The following is a 17183-nucleotide window of genomic DNA, read 5'->3' on the forward strand; positions in this document are numbered from 1 at the left end:
ACGTTTGACACATAGGGTGACCTCTTGTCATTTGGTTTTTGGCGGAGAGTGGTTTTATTGGCAATCATATAACAACTTTTTTTTATTTTTAAAATTAAAAATCAACAATCAAATCATGTTCTTGGTAACATGACTTTGTACAGGCACAGTTTAACATGCACACACCCCGCCTCCTTTTGTTTGTATAGACCATATCTCGTTAAAGTCTGGGTCAAAATGTGCTTGCTCCTACAGTAACCTAGCTAGTTGGTTGAATATGCGTAGCTTTATGATACGTGAACGAAATGTCACGTGTACCTCAAAGGTATATGAACTATCTTTTACTCGCACCTGTAACCTACGAGTGACAAAATGAATGGTCCTACATAGTATACTGCTGCTCAAGATAACAGAAAGGAGGTATGGGTCTTCTTTTTTTTAAATCCGATCATATTTTAGAAGAAAATTGAAAAAATGTATTTACCAATTTAATTTAGTTTTAATTAATCAAATTGAACTCTGAATTATTTCTATGAACAAAATCAGTAATCTTAATGAAATTGGGAAGATCATTTTGAAAGCAAAATGAGATTACAGAAATTGCGGAATTTGTCAACTACATACCGATAGCAATTATGTTAATATCTTAATGTTTGGTACCAATGAATAATTCCTTAATGCTGGAATATTATTATATAAGTACTTTTTAATTATAGTGTTCAACGACCTTTTTAACTTTTGCTTTTTGTCACCTTCATTACGACAATGACAACTTCACATAAAAAAATGTCCACAGCATAACAAAATCAAGTCAACTGTTATGTAGTTTGCTCTATGTGGTGGATGTGTTCATACATCGGGACATCACATACTAAAACACAGAAGAAAAAAATATAATGGTATAGATGATGTGAACGTGATGTTCCATTATAATCTTGAAACAAAATCCGTTGTATCAACAAGTAGACTTAGGCTCTGATGCATGATTCTTATTTATAATTGTTTTGTCTTTTAACCACCGGTCATTAACAGCGAGTACTCTCTAGTCGTACTTGCTTGGTCATTTGACATTTTGATACTATTTGTAATGCATTTTGCTATTAAATCTATCCTTATTTAGCACCCCTAGTTTTGGTGGGGTTCGTGTTGTTTATTCTTTAATTTTCTATGTTGTGTCATGTGTACTATTGTTTGTCTGTTTGTCCTTTTCATTTTTAGCCATGACGTTGTCAGTTTGTTTTAGATTTATGAGTTTGACTGTCCCTTTGGTATCTTTCGTCCCTCTTTTATGGTTATATCTCGTTTATATATCAGCTTTGCTATGTGTTTGGTATGTCTATAAATTTTACTTCTTCGTCCTATATTCAACAAAATTATTTACTTTGAAAATCCATTTTTCATTTAAACAGTTTACCTTGTACTATTTTCTTTAACTTTGTATATTATTGTATAAGGAGACTTTTTACTCAAGGTCATTAGGTTTTTTTTTAATTGTTGAACATCTCCTTACAGCGGTATACTACTGTTGTCTTTATTATACCACCCTTATTTTATTGATTTTGTATTAACATTGCATCATAGATCAAATGTATTCTTTCAATGTATGCTCACTAGTGTTAACATGTCTTTGGATTGAGTTAAGTACATAGTGTCTTTTTCTTTGTTGTGATGTTAAACTATTGTTTTAGATAAGAGTGAAGTTTTGTAACTATAAGACCGTTTAAACCTGCTGCATTTGTTTGCTCCTGTCCTAAGTCAAGAACCTGATGTTCAGTAGTTGTCGTTTGGTTTTTTTATCGTTTCTCATTTTATATATATATTAGACTGTTGTTTATCCCTTTTAAATGGTTTCACACTAGTCATTTGTGGGGCCCTTTATAGCTTGATGTTCGATGTAAGCTAGCTCAAGACTGTGCTTTGACCTATAATTGTTTGTTTTACAAATTATGACTTGGATGGAGAGTTGTTTTATTTGCACTCATACCACATGTTCTTATGTCGAGTTAAAACATACAGGACTACCTCTACTGCCAATACTTGTTGATACCATTTATAAAGTTATCCTTTGGTGCTTCCATTAATATAATGATATATAGTTAGTGCTGAGGCACTTTCAAGTAAAAAGAGGTATAGAAGTTATATTATAACAAGCAAAAACAAAATAAAAAATGAATGTATCTGAAACCATGAGCTACTTTTCAAAGTCTTTATAATATGATTCTACACTGTATTGTCTACCTTTAAACATAAAATTGTAAAGTTTGTGTAATTGTAAAGATGTATACGTTTGGAGTGGGGTCATGTATAATGGAGAAATTTTAGAGCTTTGAACGCGACTTCCAAGAAAAATCATTTTCCTCACATGTATAACAGTACAATAATAGTGAACAAACTTTTTATGTTTTTAGTAGTACTGTTACAAATGAAGAATTGCAAATTGCGGAATTCCAAAATCCGGTGTTTCATATATACTTTTAAGAATTTCAATGTTGGGATGTTGATTCTTTTGGCGTTCTTTACGTTCTGATATAATAAATGTTCGAGAAATGGATATTTTTATTTCCAATCGTCAATATAACAGAGAATAGTTATATGCATTGTTTTCTTACGTATTCGTGTTTTCTGTAAGGTCTGCGTTTAAGTATTAGATGTTCTCGACTTTTGAGGTTTATTTGCTGTTTCCAAAATGTTTTGTATGCTCTTTTTTTCTCTTATTAATTTTTCATTGACAGTTATCTACTTTGTTTCGTATAACATTGCGAGTCTTGAATCGAAAGGAAATTAGCACTATTGTTTACTTTAATTATTTCATAATTGCTCAATGTGTTCTCGCACTTAGATAAGTGTTCACATTTCGATGCTCAAAGTTAATTGATTTTGTTAGGACAGTGTGATGGGAAAAGTAAAAAATATGTTTTTGTGGAGCGTAAAAATTCCGGCTATTAAAATGGTGGTGACGTGGTTTAGACAGGCAAAATGAAACAAGGGATATTTGACTGTTTATAACATTAGTAGAACAAAAAAAATAAATTTTTTACTACATCGAAACATGTGAAAATAAGATAATTGAAACCGTAGTATATTGCAAGTCAAAACTTAACTACTCGTTGCATATGTTTGTCAAATATAATGAAAATAACTAAATCAATACATATGTTGCACTGCTAGTGTCCAACTTTAATTCTAGAAAAGGATGAATAGTAGTCTCCTTTCACAAACGCTGTGATCCTAGTGTCCAACTTTTGTTCCAGAAAAGGATGAATAGAAGTCTCCTCTCATACACCCTGTGATCCATCCGGGAATCATTTTGATACCTACTTTATCACCAGTCTTCAAATTTAGAATCACACTCACGAATCCTGCTCCTTCACGGACATCTTTTGCAGCATATCCCCGTGCTATCTCATTTCCATTCTTTGTAAGCTTAATGTTTACATAACCATCGTCTACTAGAAATACTGACGTAAACATGAAAAGACCATCTATCGGAGTGGAAAAAACTCCTCCTGTTTTGTTATATCCATGTCCGATATTTGTCACTACGTGATCAAATGCAATATAATTCGTTCCATCACTCAACACATTTTTCGTGAGCAAAGCTGAGAAAACCACAATTGTCCTACTCGATCCTTCGTTTGACTTACTGGAAACGTTGAACATTAACTGGTCCAGTTGTGTGTCTAGATTTCTTAACATTGATTCTGTAGCGTTGCTCATATGTTCTTCAGCCGTTTTTTTATTTGAATCTATGTCGTTATTAATTTGTTTTTCAAAATCTAAATATTTGTCTCGAATGTCACCAGTGATATCGCTAATTTCATTATCAACCTTAGATAATATTGCCGATTCTGTAACGTTCAATTTGTGATTAAATGTCCTAGTTAAATTCGAACCAAGTTGTTTGATTTTAGCAGTGGTTTCAGTAAATTTGTTCATTATTTTTCCCAAAACAATATCTTCAATAGTCTTATCCCTAAGTGCGTCTATCTTTTCACTAAGTTTGAGAAACAGTTCATCAGTGATATTTCCTGCGGCATCCTCTACAGCTCTCTTTAGATTTTCATCCAATGTTTGAGGAAAAGGAATACTTGGTGTGATATCGCTCCCCCATCCCACTTGCAGATTCCATGAAACGAAGTATATTATAAACCAACCATATGATATTCTCGCCATTTTGTTTTAGTTTTTCTTTAATTATCATACACTTTCAGCTTATAAGAATGTATAAGTATATTTTATGTCGGTTTATAATTGAGTATTTCCGCAAATAAGGTTGATAAGATACCAATTATTTCAGTATTTTGAAATATAACATACTCTTTGTAACTTGATGTTATATAATTACATATTACTTGCATTCTCGAGAAAATGATATCGAATATAGCTATTTCACAAGGCATTGCATTTCCAGTTTTGCCATTTCGGAAACTGGTCAAACTTTTGTTCACCTGTTTATAGTTTACAGTCAATTGCTGTCAGGTCTTGTTAAAATTGAATAAAAAAAGACCCATTTGTGGCCTTCGGCTGTTGTCTGCTCTATGGTCGGGTTGTTGTCTCTAACACAATCCCCATTTCCATTCTTCATCTTATTACAGATATTTTCCGTCACTTTTAATTTAATCATTTAAAGATTGCAAAAAATAAAATAACTTAAAGTTCCCCATATCCAATCATGAAGCTACGAACTGATTATTTCGTACATCATTGTAATTGAATTTTTAAATACTTCAAAATCTCAATCCTATACAGTATATATGAAACGAATATATGGTATGATTGTCAATGACACACCTCTCCACAACACAACAGACCAAATGACACAGAAATTAACAACTATAGGTCACCGTACGGCCTTCAACAATGAACAACGCTCATAGCGCAAAGTCAGCTATTAATCTTATCAACAGGAAATTTTAATGTGCTATCAATGATTAATTCTATTTTTCAAATAAATGCTCTTTGTATAACCATGCATATGATAACTTTGTCTAAATGACGACTATACATCACTGTATCATGAGTATGGAGTAAATCTTTATTTAAATTGTTTTCTGAAAAATTGCTGGCATATCCAAATAAATTCCAAGATATAAATGTAGGTAACAAAACATAGGAGAAAATGCAGACTTTGAAAAAGAAATGGATACTTATTTTGGTAAAATGGATGAAAATACAATACACAAATAATATTTTCAATTAGTATATTTCATTATATCTCTTAGGAGTCCAAAGTGTATATTTAAGACGGCGTTTGCTTTTATCTAAATAAACTCATCATAGATACAAGGACTAAATTTAGTATATACGCCAGAAGCGCGTTTTGTCTACAAAAGACTCATAAGTGACGCTCGAATAAAAAAAAGTAAAAAAAAGGCCAAATAAAGTACGAAGTTGAAAAGCATTGAGGACCAAAATTCCTAAAAGTGTTGTCAAATACAGTTAAGGTAATCTATGCCTGAGGTAGAAAAGCCTCAGTATTTCAAAAATTTGTAAACAGTAAATTTATAAATATAACCATATCAATGGCAACTCTTGTCAGAACAAAGAGTGCTGACTACTGGGTTTGTGATACCAGCAGTGGCATCGACTCAGTGGTTGTAAATAAACTCATCACAGATACCAGGACTTAATTAAGTATATACGATAAATAGACTTCATAAATCTATAATACTATTTACTACTCATTTGTTTTGTCATTGTCTCTTTGAATGGAATGTTTTCAGTGAACAAATCTAAACGCAATTAAAATTGATAACATTCAGGAACTTGTGCTCTACATTTAGGAAGCTAACTGCAGTTCTTAAAGATTTTTTGTTTGATAAGTAAAAATGTATATTTAGAACATTCGGTTAAGTACAGATGTGTTTATGATCTTTAAAAAATAAAAAATAAGTGTCATCTATTTATTCAAGATATGGATGATATCAAAACTTGTGCTTATAATGTCAATTGTGGTATAAATGCTGAAATAACCCCGAAAAACATTTTATTTTAATGTAAGAAAAACTTTCAGTCATGGAGCAAGTAAAATGAAGAAAAAAAATCGAACTTCGAGGAAAATTAAAAAGTCCGTGATCAAATGGCAAATTCAAAAGCTTAATTACATCAAACGAATATTCTTGACTAAATGTAGGTATTTGTATCACTCTAAATACAGAATATCATTCCACTGTATGTAAATGTGTATAGCAAAATAAGCATTTAAGTGGTTAAGACTATCTAGCGTGACATTGAATAAAACTACTTATTCCCTTGTGAGTATCATATTCCCCTCTTCGTGCGATGTTACGTGAGGTTAATGAACACAACGAAAATCAAAATTAAATCTGTATCCTGCTCAAAACCATTTAAATGTAACACGAAATGTATAAGTAAAATTGTCATAGAATGATTTTTTTTAAACATTATATATAGATATATTTAAGCTGGTGGTGGGTAACAAAATGTTATCAACATGTGCTACCTCACTGTGCCACTCAATTAAAAAAATGTAAGGGTTCCGCGGAACCCAGTGTCTCGCCTACTTTTGCTGTAACTCCCAGGCTCAACAAAAATGAGGAAAATAATCAATAAAAATATTCCTCTTGATACTATCTTTTGATTGTAAGAAGCTTCTGTCCAAGTTTGGTGAAAATTTCAGGATAGTTTATGAATCGAATAAATGTTTGAAATTTAACTGCAGACTGTATGTAAAATTAACTGGATGATAAAGTAAGTCCATTTATAAGTAAAATACAGATACGCAGGTACCAAATATTGACAAAATTTCCTTTGTAGATACTAGCTTTTGATCATAAACAAGCTTCTGTCCAAGTTTGGTACAAATTTAAAATAGTATAAAAAAGTTATTAAATTTTTGTTTAAATTTAACCACAGAGTGAATGTGTTGTTTCCTGGCAAAAACCCTAAGTCCATTTATAAGTATAATACGGAAAAAATGAATGAATTTTTTTACAAACTTTACTTCTGGATACTATCTTATGATCATAAACAAGCTTCTTTTCAAGTTTGGTAGAAATCCAGTATAGTTTAAGAAAGATATTCAAATTTTAAAAACTTTAACCACAGAGTAAATGTAATGTTTCCCCGCAGAAAAACTAAGTCCATTTATAAGTAAAAATCAGAAAAAACAGAATTTTATTTTTTACAAAATTTACTTCTGGATACTTTCTTATGATCATAAACAAGTTTCTGTCCAAGTTTGGTAGAAATCCAGTATAGTTTATGAAAGTTATTAAATTTTCAAAAACTTTAACCACAGAGTGAATATTTGTTGACGACGCCGACGGAATGTAGGATCGCTCAGTCTCGCTTTTTCGACTTAAGTCGAAGGCTTGACAAAAAAGACTTATTCCGTTTATATTTTGAATTGCTTGCTTTGTATCACATGTAAAAAGTAAAATAACAAAACAGACCGAACTTCGAGAAAAAATTCTAAAGGGAAATTCCCTAATCAAATGGCAAATTCAAATGCTCAAGCCATCAAAAGAGTGGATTACTACTGTCATATTCCTGACGTGTAGTCCTGTCATGTAATGTTGTCCTTTTAGAGCTATATTTCACATTACCATAAAAGCATCAGGTTTTGCTAGCTACAAAACCAGGTCGCTTGTTTTTTGTTGCAATTTAATGTTTCTGTTGTTTCGTTGTTTTCCTCTCATAGTTAATGGTTGGTGTGTTTCCCTCGGTTTTAGTTTGTAGCCAGGATTTGTTTTCTCTCAATCGATTAATGACTTTTCGAACAGCGGTATACTACTGTTACCTCTATTTGGCACATGCGTTTTCTTATGTAGAAAATGGTGGATTTAACCTAGTTTTATAGTTAGCTACAGCTTTCACTTGTATCACAGTCGCATAAAATCCATTATATTGACTGACAACAATGTGTCAACAAAACAAACAGACACAATAAGTATAAATATATATAAATAAAAAAAAAACAATAATTTTATATACACTGTATTTGCTTAGAGCCTTTATTCAATTAAATTTATTTATTTGATTTGCTATGTTTTCTAATTACACGTTCTTTTTGTTTATGCTTTCCTATAAGTTGTTTTGTCAATTCTATTTATGATGCTGCTTGCTATGAATCGTTTTTCATAGGATATATTGTTATTTTATGTAGTCAATTAAAAGAGATCCTGATTTGAGCTCGTGTTATGTCATATGAATTTGTTTCATAAAATTTGCTTAGTTTCTTACTTAACATCTTTGCAAGTGTCTTTCTCACATGACAGGTGTGTGCGATTCCAAACTAAATTGACTAAGGTTGTAACTTTTCCTGTGGAGGTTTCTCTCCGGGTTCCTCCACCAATCAAAACTAAACACACAATACAGCCCTGTTTAAACACTAACAATAGTAATCAATCAATTGATCTTTCTTACTAGATCCGATTTAGAACGACATCCCCATAGACAGCATTCAATTTAAACCATTTTTTTCAATACCATTTTGAAGAGCATATAACAATTTAAATCAAGATAGGACAAACATCCTATATACCTATATGTACCGACCTTGAAACATTAACAGAATCTTGATGATGTACATTTTGAGTCAACTACTAGTAGAGTAGTTCTGTCTTCAATAGCTTAATCTGTTTGTATTGTTCACATACCGGTTGTAAATATAATGGAATTTGATACGACTGTCATACAAGTCAGAGGTTTAGCTATCTATAAAACAAGATTAAATCCCCGATACAAAAAAAATGCATGTACCAAGTCAGAAATATGACATTTGTTATCCATTCGTTTAATGTGTTTGAACTTTTGAATTTGCCATATGATTAGGGACTTTCCTTTTTTTACCCTAGGAGTTTATTATTGTGATTCTATTTTTTACTTACATGGTACACTTAAATAAGTACTGCCACTTTAATGGTAAGTATGGTCGGAAATAGTTTTCACTAATGATGGCATAGAAATAGGTCAAGGAATTTTCAAGAGCATGTATCTGTATATGCCGATTGTAAACACACTAAGTCGTAATAAGATATTCGCCAAAATTTTAACAGGATATTACACAAATTGGTCAACTATAATGTTTTAAATCCTTCATCTAGTCAGGAGGGATAAATTGAATTTTAGGTCCTGAACGCTTTTCTTACAAATTATCTGTAAGTTTTAAATTTGATCAGTAGCAAATATGTTTACACAAATCTAAACAACGTTTCGATATGTTTTCTGGAAAGTTAATTGTAAAATAGCCTCATATCTATTTGTCAACAGTTCCTTTCTTGATAATTTGATAATACATTATCTCTTCAAATAACACTTCTTGATTATATAGAAAATCTAATACGAATGCCAAAGAAATATTATGAAAACATTTTTATTTTATGTAAAGTGATTATGTACATACCCGACATAATACACACGATATAGATATCCTGTTGGGTACAAAATCTAACATATGGGATAAGCATACCTAAGCTTTTATGAAATTCATTTCAAAATGTATCCAGAAAAAGTGGTGTACAAATCTCCGCGAATTATTCCTGTGCTGTAATTGAGAAGTTTATGGCAATATACTTCGTCGCCTTCTTTCAAATCTGTTGTAACAAATATGGAACCAGTATTTTCATGTCTTCCTCCCGCTGCGTATCCTCTTCCTATTTTATTATTGTTCCTCATGAGTTCTACATTTATATAACCATTTACTACAAGAAATGAGCAATGAATACTATACAATCCATCAATAGGAGCAGTAAATAATCCTTCTGTGGCGGAGTATCCATTTCCAGAATTAGTTGTTATGTTGTCGAATATAATTATCTCACCATTCTGAGGAGTATTTTCGGAAAGTGTTGCAAAGAAAGCTATCATTTGTTCCACCTCTAATTCAAGGTTCGAAATTTTTTGGACCATTTGGTTTACTCTAGAACCAAGGATCGCACTAGTACTAGCAGAAATTGCATCCACATCACTTGACATATTCTTATATCTTCGTAAAACCTCCGTCTGTATAGCAGTCGTAGTTTTGGAAACGTACGACCGTATTTTACTTACAAATTGAATGATAGCGTGTTCAGTCTCATTTATTAATTTTATTTTCGTATTGTTAATCAAATTGTCACATTCTGTCCTCTCTTTGTTCTGAATATAACTCAAAGATGTGTTGAAACTTGTATATTGAAGTAGTGTAGGAGCTTGTTGATGTAATAGGTCTTTAATCTGATTATTGGTTTCGCTTACGTTTTTAATCTTTCTGTCCAGCTTTAGAAATAGTTCCTCGCTCCTCTTTTCAATAAGTTCTTCTACTCTCTCCCCAATAATTGTCTGTAGTACCTTTATGAATTCTTTGTCACCATTGCTTATTTCAGGAACATTTTCTGGTACATCCCCCCGTTCTCCCGATACTTTATAGAACAACAGAAAACACAAAAGAAGTGAAAGATATGCACTCAATTTCATCCTTTACAATGTTCTACAATAAGTTTATTTTCATACATAAAAATGAACGTACACGATTATATTATTTTAAGTACACACTTCTGTTATCCGGTTTATCTAGAAAACGTTTAAAAACTAAAGCAATCGGCTAAATGGAGAAATTATTATTTACCATTTTGTCTAAAATCTTAATCCAATAGATAATAAAAAGGTTAGTTTTCATTTTGACTGTCCGCCAGTCGTCAAGTCTTTAAAATGGTTTCCAAAGTACAGATTTTATAGTGGTAGAATTTTAGGTGAGGTGATGAAATAAGCACGAGAGCTATTTGCTTAAGAAAAATCGTTGCTTACATATAAATAGCACCTAGCGATTTCTTCTGAAAACATCAACTGTTGTAATTCTGTTCACATTGGGTCTCTGTACGTGAATTACATAGGAAATCTAGCTCAAAACTTGTATCGGATATATATCATCAAGTTTGAATGGTTATAATATATTTCTTTTTCTGTAAGTGTCTATTGTTTTAATGTGCTGATTAAATGAATCATAGATGTATAAACCCATCTATGTATGAACTTACTTTACATGTGTGTATATGATGAAGACATTATAGTGCGGATTCACGTCTTTGACTTTAACGAATGCATTCTGTGTATAATTGATAAAATATTAAATCAGAGATGTCATTCCCATAATGACCTAAACATTTACAAAATTGTTTTTTTCAAAGATACAAAGATTTGGTTTGGAAGTTTGTCTTTATCTTCATAACTTCACGGTGAAGCCTTTAAACTAGCTAAACATTTAGATACTGAAGGGGCATACTCTTGGTATACTTTTGCAAAAATCGTGTCACAAGAAATAAATATTGAAATAAAACTTGTTGAAGAAACTAAGGCTTTAAAACAGAATAAAAAAAATAAAACTCTAACTAAAAAGAAATGTACTAACTATAATAAAACTCTTATTGATGTTACAATAAATGACCTAACTGAAAACAACAAAACATATCTATATAAACTTAAATCTAATATAAATGACCAAATGGAATACTTCCTATCTCACCCGAATGACGAAACAAGAAAAATGTTAACCAAATTTAGAATAAACGATCGTCTTCTTTTAATAGAAAATGGACGATACACAAAAATACCAAGAAACGAAGGAAAAAGTAAAACATGTAATATCTTAAATGATAAATTCCAATTTTTCTTTATCTGTAAAATTGATAAAAATGAAAGAGAACCTTTTTAAATATTAATAGAAAATTTGGTCAATTTTAATACACTTAACTTTTAATAAACTGGTGATTACACTATGTCCAGCAACACCAAATGGTATAAAAAGAGTTGTTTCTTTTATTGAAGAGTTATTAGAACTTAGGAAAGGAGACCAATTACTGTTTTTAATATGTACATTATTATTATCGAGTTTTTCTTTTGTTTGTTATGTCTATTTATTTGCTATAACCAAATTTTCTTTGTTTGTTTCCCAAATAAAGATATTGTATTAACAAGACAATTATGTAGCAAAGACCATGGAGAATGCACTTTCAATGTGTTTGATTGCATTTAATGTTTAAATCATGTGTACTAGATTGATTATGCTATATTTTCTTATATCTTATATGAGTGCGATATTTTTTTTCTAATAGAATAGCGACATGTTTATATTACGAAAAACTTATTGGCATTTACTAATGCAAGTTGCCTTATTGCTTACATCCACTTCAAAAAAATATTAAATCTTTGGTGGAAAGTTTTCTATCGTTGTCTATCATATTTTTATAAAGATTGAATAGGCCCTATTAGGGCCTATTCAATCTTTTTAAAAATATGGCTATGACTGTTGACACTGACATTTCTTGAATGATATAAAATTAGGATATTGAGTATAATTGCTATAGTAACAACTGTCCAACAGAGTTGTAATTTGACATGAATTTCAGTAGTGCCAACAAACGGCCTTCAACAATGAGGAAAAACAATATCGTATACAGTCAGCTATGACAGGACCCGACTTTGCAAAAGGTGAAACGATTCAAACAATCTAAAACGACCGTCTTATGCATGACAAAACGATCAACTAAAAATAGATATAAAAGACAGCAATTAACGACCCACACTGCATACTAGTAACCGGCATCTGAATTATGACAGGTACATACAGAATGTGGCTGCGTTAAACATATTTTAGAGCTTGCAATCCTCACTTTACCTGGGAAAAAAGTCTACAAGCATATATAAGAACTACATGTAACAATAAAGGGATGGATTCATCAGATCTTCATCAGCTCAGCATGAAGCACAAATAAAACAACCAACGTAAAAGAAAGACACAAATTGCCTTTCTTAACCTTTCACCATTACCGAACGGAACAAAGAAATAACACGACGGGTGTCCTATACAGGGCAGAAAATGCTTACCCTTCCGGAGCACCTGACTTCACTCCAGGTTTTTAATGGACTTCATGTTGTTTCTTATTTATTATTTATAACTGTTGATGTAAATGTCTTTTGGTTTTGTGAGTCTTTATTTACTCCTTGGTTTTGATTGTTATTGTCTCAGGGTACATGCAGCTACTCAAAGTTACTTTTTTTTTACTTCTTTGTTTTGAGCAGTGTATTCCTTTTGGTATCGCTATGGTGTTAATGTATTCCATCACTTTGCCCGTGTCTGTAGAGGTAGTGATGTGTTGGATTTCAACTAGCGTAATCTCTTTATGTATTACTGGTGAAACACTTAGTCAAAAGATTTCTTTACTTCATATTACTTAAAACCTTAACTTCATTCTGTCGTAGAAACAAATATTGTGTTTATATATAAAGTATGGCTGTATCTCGATTATTTGATAATATATTTATGAATATAACACTTTTTGATTATATAGAATGTTGAAAAATTAATTCAAATAAACTATTATGTAAACAACTTTATTTTAAGAATGGAAATGTGTATAAAGTGAGTATGTACATCCTCGACAAACAGTCATTGAGTACAAATAAAAAGGTCACACATATAGTATAGACATCTTGCCAGATTAAAAGTCATATGAGTAAGAGGTACGCATACCTAAGCTTTTATAGAATGTATCCAGAAAAAGTGGTGTATAAATCTCCTCGAATTATTCCTGTACTGTAATCGGGAAGTCTATGGCAATATACTTTGTCGCCTTCCATTAAATCTGTTGTAACAAATATGGAACCAGTATTTTCATGTTTTCCTTCCGCTGCGTATCCTCTTCCTATTTTATTATTGTTCCTCGTGAGTTCTACATTTACATAACCATTTACTACAAGAAATGAGCAATGAATACTATACAATCCATCAATAGGAGCAGTAAATAATCCTTCTGTGACGGAGTATCCATTCCCAGAGTTTGTTATGATGTTATCGAATTTAATTATCTCACCATTCTTAGGAGCATTGTCGGAAAGTGTTGCAAAGAAAGCTATCGGGTTTTCCACCTCTAATTCAAGATTTGAAATATTTTGGAGCATATTTTTTACTCTAGAACGCAGGAGCTCTGTTGTGCTAACAGAAATTGCATCAACATCACTCAAAATGTCATTGTATCTTCGTAACACTCCCGTCTGTATAGCAGTCGTAGTTTTGGAAACGTAATCCCGCATTTTACTTACAAATTGAATGATATCGTGTTCAGTCTCATTTATTAATTTAGTTTTTCTATTGTTTATCAAACTGTCACATTCTCTCGTAACTTTTCTTTGAACATCACTTAAATCTGCGTTGAAACTTGTATATTGAAACATTATTGGAGCTTGTTGATGTAAGAGGTTTGTTATCTGTTTGTTGGTTTCGCTTACGGTTTTAATCTTCCTTTCTAGCTTCAGAAATAGTTTCTCGCTCCTAGTTTCAATAAGCTCTTCCGCTCTCTCCCTAATGATTTTCTGAAGTACCTTTAAGAATTCTTCGCTTCCATTGTTTATTTCTGGTACATCTCCTTGTCCTCCTGATGTTTTATAGAAGAACATAAAACACAAAAGAATTAAAAAATATTCACTCAATTTCATCCTTTAATATGTTCTAGCATCAGCTGATATTCTAACACATAAAATGGACGTGGATTATTATATAATTTCCTATTTTAAGTACACACTTCTGTTATCCGGTTTATCAAGACAGAAATTTGTCAAAAACTTTTGTAAAGCGGCTAATTGGAGAGAAAAAAATATTTACCATTTTGTATCAAATCTTAATCCAATAGATCATACTAATGGGAAGATTATTCTTGTCCGTCCGCCTGTCGTCAAGTCTTTAAATGGTCATGTAAAGTACGGATTTTATAATTGTAAAATTGTAGGTGAGGTGAACATATAATTATGAAAAATAAAAATGAAAATAAATGAATTAAAATTCCCTGACCAATAAATAGTTATCAAAGGTACCAGGATTATAATTAAGTACGCCAGACGCGCTTTTCGTCTACATAAGACTCACCAGTGACGCTCGTATCAAAATAGTTGTAAACCAAACAAATACAAAGTTGAAGTAGCATCTAACGAATTCTTCTGAAGGATCAACATGTATGTGAAGAACACATGAAACCTGGTTCAAAAACGGATATCAGGCCACATTTAAAAGAATTTCCGTTTCCTTCCCCCGGGTCGACTTTTGTCACCAGACCAGAAAGACAGGTAATTTTTTTAACTGGGTGTTATAGTCTGGTGACATGAATGAGTTGACTTGTCTAGTCGAGGCCACTTATTAGTTATGTGTGCTCAATTTGAGTGTATTTATTTAGATAATCAATCATTTTGCTTTAAAGCACTTTTCAAAAATGGAAACAAATTATTTTCAGGAATAAAAATAATCTCGATTTCTTTGTGGAATACAATTTTTTGACCAGAGGGCTTATTTTTGAGTTGGGAAGGAAAAACAAACATATTTTTATTTTGGCCTCGCATAGTTTTCTATGGCTACATTTTTTTCCAAAGACAAATATTTTCTTTTTTAGTTTAATAGTGCTTAATTTTCAAATTTGAGCTAATTATATAAACTTGCAGTGCTTGTGTCTATATAAAGGAAATAAGATTAACCTTAGCATTAGTCACGTCAAGGACTTCGATGAACATAATCTATGTATAACTGGTGAAATATAAGATCAGTGATTTTCTTAATACAATAACTTAAACCTGTCAAAATGCACATTTTAATAGTCAGTCGTTACTATCTGCAGTTTCAAGAAATTCTGTTAAGCTGTTTCAGGGGATTTAAGGTGACAAATACAGGACTTACAGAGTTATACCCTACGCTATGAACCTTTGATGAGTGAGGTATGATAAAGACAATGCCTTTTTCAGATTAAAATATCAAGCAGAACAACCTCATGGGGATTTATAATAAATAACCCACATGAAGTCTGAGAAAAGCACAGAATAGGGGGAACTATCTAACTCATATAAACCAATCAGAGTCTAGCATTTTGACATGAAGTATAGTATATTCAATTAAAGAACCTTAGTGAGCACGCTCACATACCCCACATCCCCACAATGTCATTGGAGAAATTAAATAAGTGTAAAAAAAAAAATTGTAATTGTAATTTCAGGAAACTCTGTTGAGGAGTTGAGATGACAAACTGTTGCAGTAGTACATTAAAGTAAATAAATTCAAAACTCTTAGAAAAAAATTGAATCGCAATTTCCCGTCGATATGCACAACTACATAGTATGTTCTTATTATCTGAAAAGGTTTCGTGAAATTCTGTTGTGTGATTTGAGAGGAGTTGCGATGACAATCTGTTGCAGTAGTACATTAAAGTAAATAAGTTCAAAGGGGCACATCTCCTAGAAAAAAAGTTGAATCGCAATTTCCCGTCGATATGCACAACTGCATAGTATGTCCTTATTATCTGAAAAGGTTTCATAAAATTCTGTTGTGTGGTTTGAGAGGAGTTGCGATGACAAACTGTTGCAGTAGAACATTAAAGTAAATAAGTTCAAAGGGGCGTAACTCCTAGAAAAAAATTTAATAGCAATTTCCCGTCGATATGCACAACTAAATAGTATGTCCTTATTATATGAAAAGGTTTCGTGAAATTCTGTTGTGTGATTTGAGAGGAGTTGCGATGACAAACTGTTGCAGTAGTACATTAAAGTAAATAAGTTCAAAGGGGCGTAACTCCTAGAAAAAAAATTGTATAGCAATTTCCTGTCGATATGCACAACTACATAGTATGTCCTTATTATCTGAAAAGGTTTCGTGAAATTCTGTGGTGTGGTTTGAGAGGAGTTGCGATGACAAGAAACAGGACTGACGGACGGACGGACGGACGGGTCAAAAACATTATACCCTCCGCAACTCGTTGCGTGGGGTATAATTACACAAGTGTGACATTTCCGCATGCATCTTTTCTTTCCACTGTGGTGGTCTGAAGAGTAAATTGTCTCATTACTTAAAAGTTCAATCTCTTTAGACATAAGCCCATCCTTAACTGAAAAAATGTGGATCTCATTAAGGCAGTTAGTTGTATTTCAGGAAGCATCCTTGCTTTTCATCATTTAATTCCTACATTTATTGCTTTTAGTCCCAATATCATTTAGCCTACAATTCATCTAATTCATTTTTTCTTTACATTTGTTTTAAAACATTTCATTTAATTGTTAAACTTTCATATAATAATAAGTTATGTTGTGTTGTTGCAACACTGCCCCAGGTTAGTGGATGGTTGAGTGCTCAGAATCCTGTTTAACACTGCTTCAAGTTTTTATGTGCCTTTCCCCAAGTCAGGAGTCAGTAGTTGTTGTTGGTTCATGTCTGTCATATTTGTTTTCTGTAAGTG

At 31.9% G+C, this 17183-nt stretch overlaps 3 protein-coding genes across 3 annotated transcripts; all 3 read right to left on the minus strand.

The window, feature by feature from the left end:
- Positions 1-2966: 2966 nt before the first annotated feature.
- Positions 2967-4210, minus strand: LOC134712332 (uncharacterized). Its single transcript, XM_063573775.1, has one exon. The coding sequence runs from the start codon at positions 4150-4152 to the stop codon at positions 3208-3210; it is 945 nt and encodes a 314-aa protein (XP_063429845.1). The 5' UTR covers positions 4153-4210; the 3' UTR covers positions 2967-3207.
- Positions 4211-9317: 5107 nt separating this feature from the next.
- Positions 9318-10630, minus strand: LOC134709701 (uncharacterized). Its single transcript, XM_063569851.1, has one exon. It carries the CDS (start codon positions 10396-10398, stop codon positions 9430-9432), a length of 969 nt encoding a protein of 322 aa, XP_063425921.1. The 5' UTR covers positions 10399-10630; the 3' UTR covers positions 9318-9429.
- A 2665-nt stretch (positions 10631-13295) lies between these two features.
- Positions 13296-14454, minus strand: LOC134712333 (uncharacterized). The gene has a single exon (XM_063573776.1). It carries the CDS (start codon positions 14410-14412, stop codon positions 13459-13461), a length of 954 nt encoding a protein of 317 aa, XP_063429846.1. The 5' UTR covers positions 14413-14454; the 3' UTR covers positions 13296-13458.
- Between the last annotated feature and the right edge of the window lie 2729 nt (positions 14455-17183).

This window comes from Mytilus trossulus, chromosome 3, assembly GCF_036588685.1.
Source record: "Mytilus trossulus isolate FHL-02 chromosome 3, PNRI_Mtr1.1.1.hap1, whole genome shotgun sequence".
NCBI lineage: Eukaryota > Metazoa > Mollusca > Bivalvia > Mytilida > Mytilidae > Mytilus > Mytilus trossulus.

Coding starts and splice junctions, on each gene's coding strand:
- LOC134712332 (XM_063573775.1), bottom strand. CDS start 4,152: ATGGCGAGAATATCATATGGTTGGTTTATAATATACTTCGTTTCATGG.
- LOC134709701 (XM_063569851.1), bottom strand. CDS start 10,398: ATGAAATTGAGTGCATATCTTTCACTTCTTTTGTGTTTTCTGTTGTTC.
- LOC134712333 (XM_063573776.1), bottom strand. CDS start 14,412: ATGAAATTGAGTGAATATTTTTTAATTCTTTTGTGTTTTATGTTCTTC.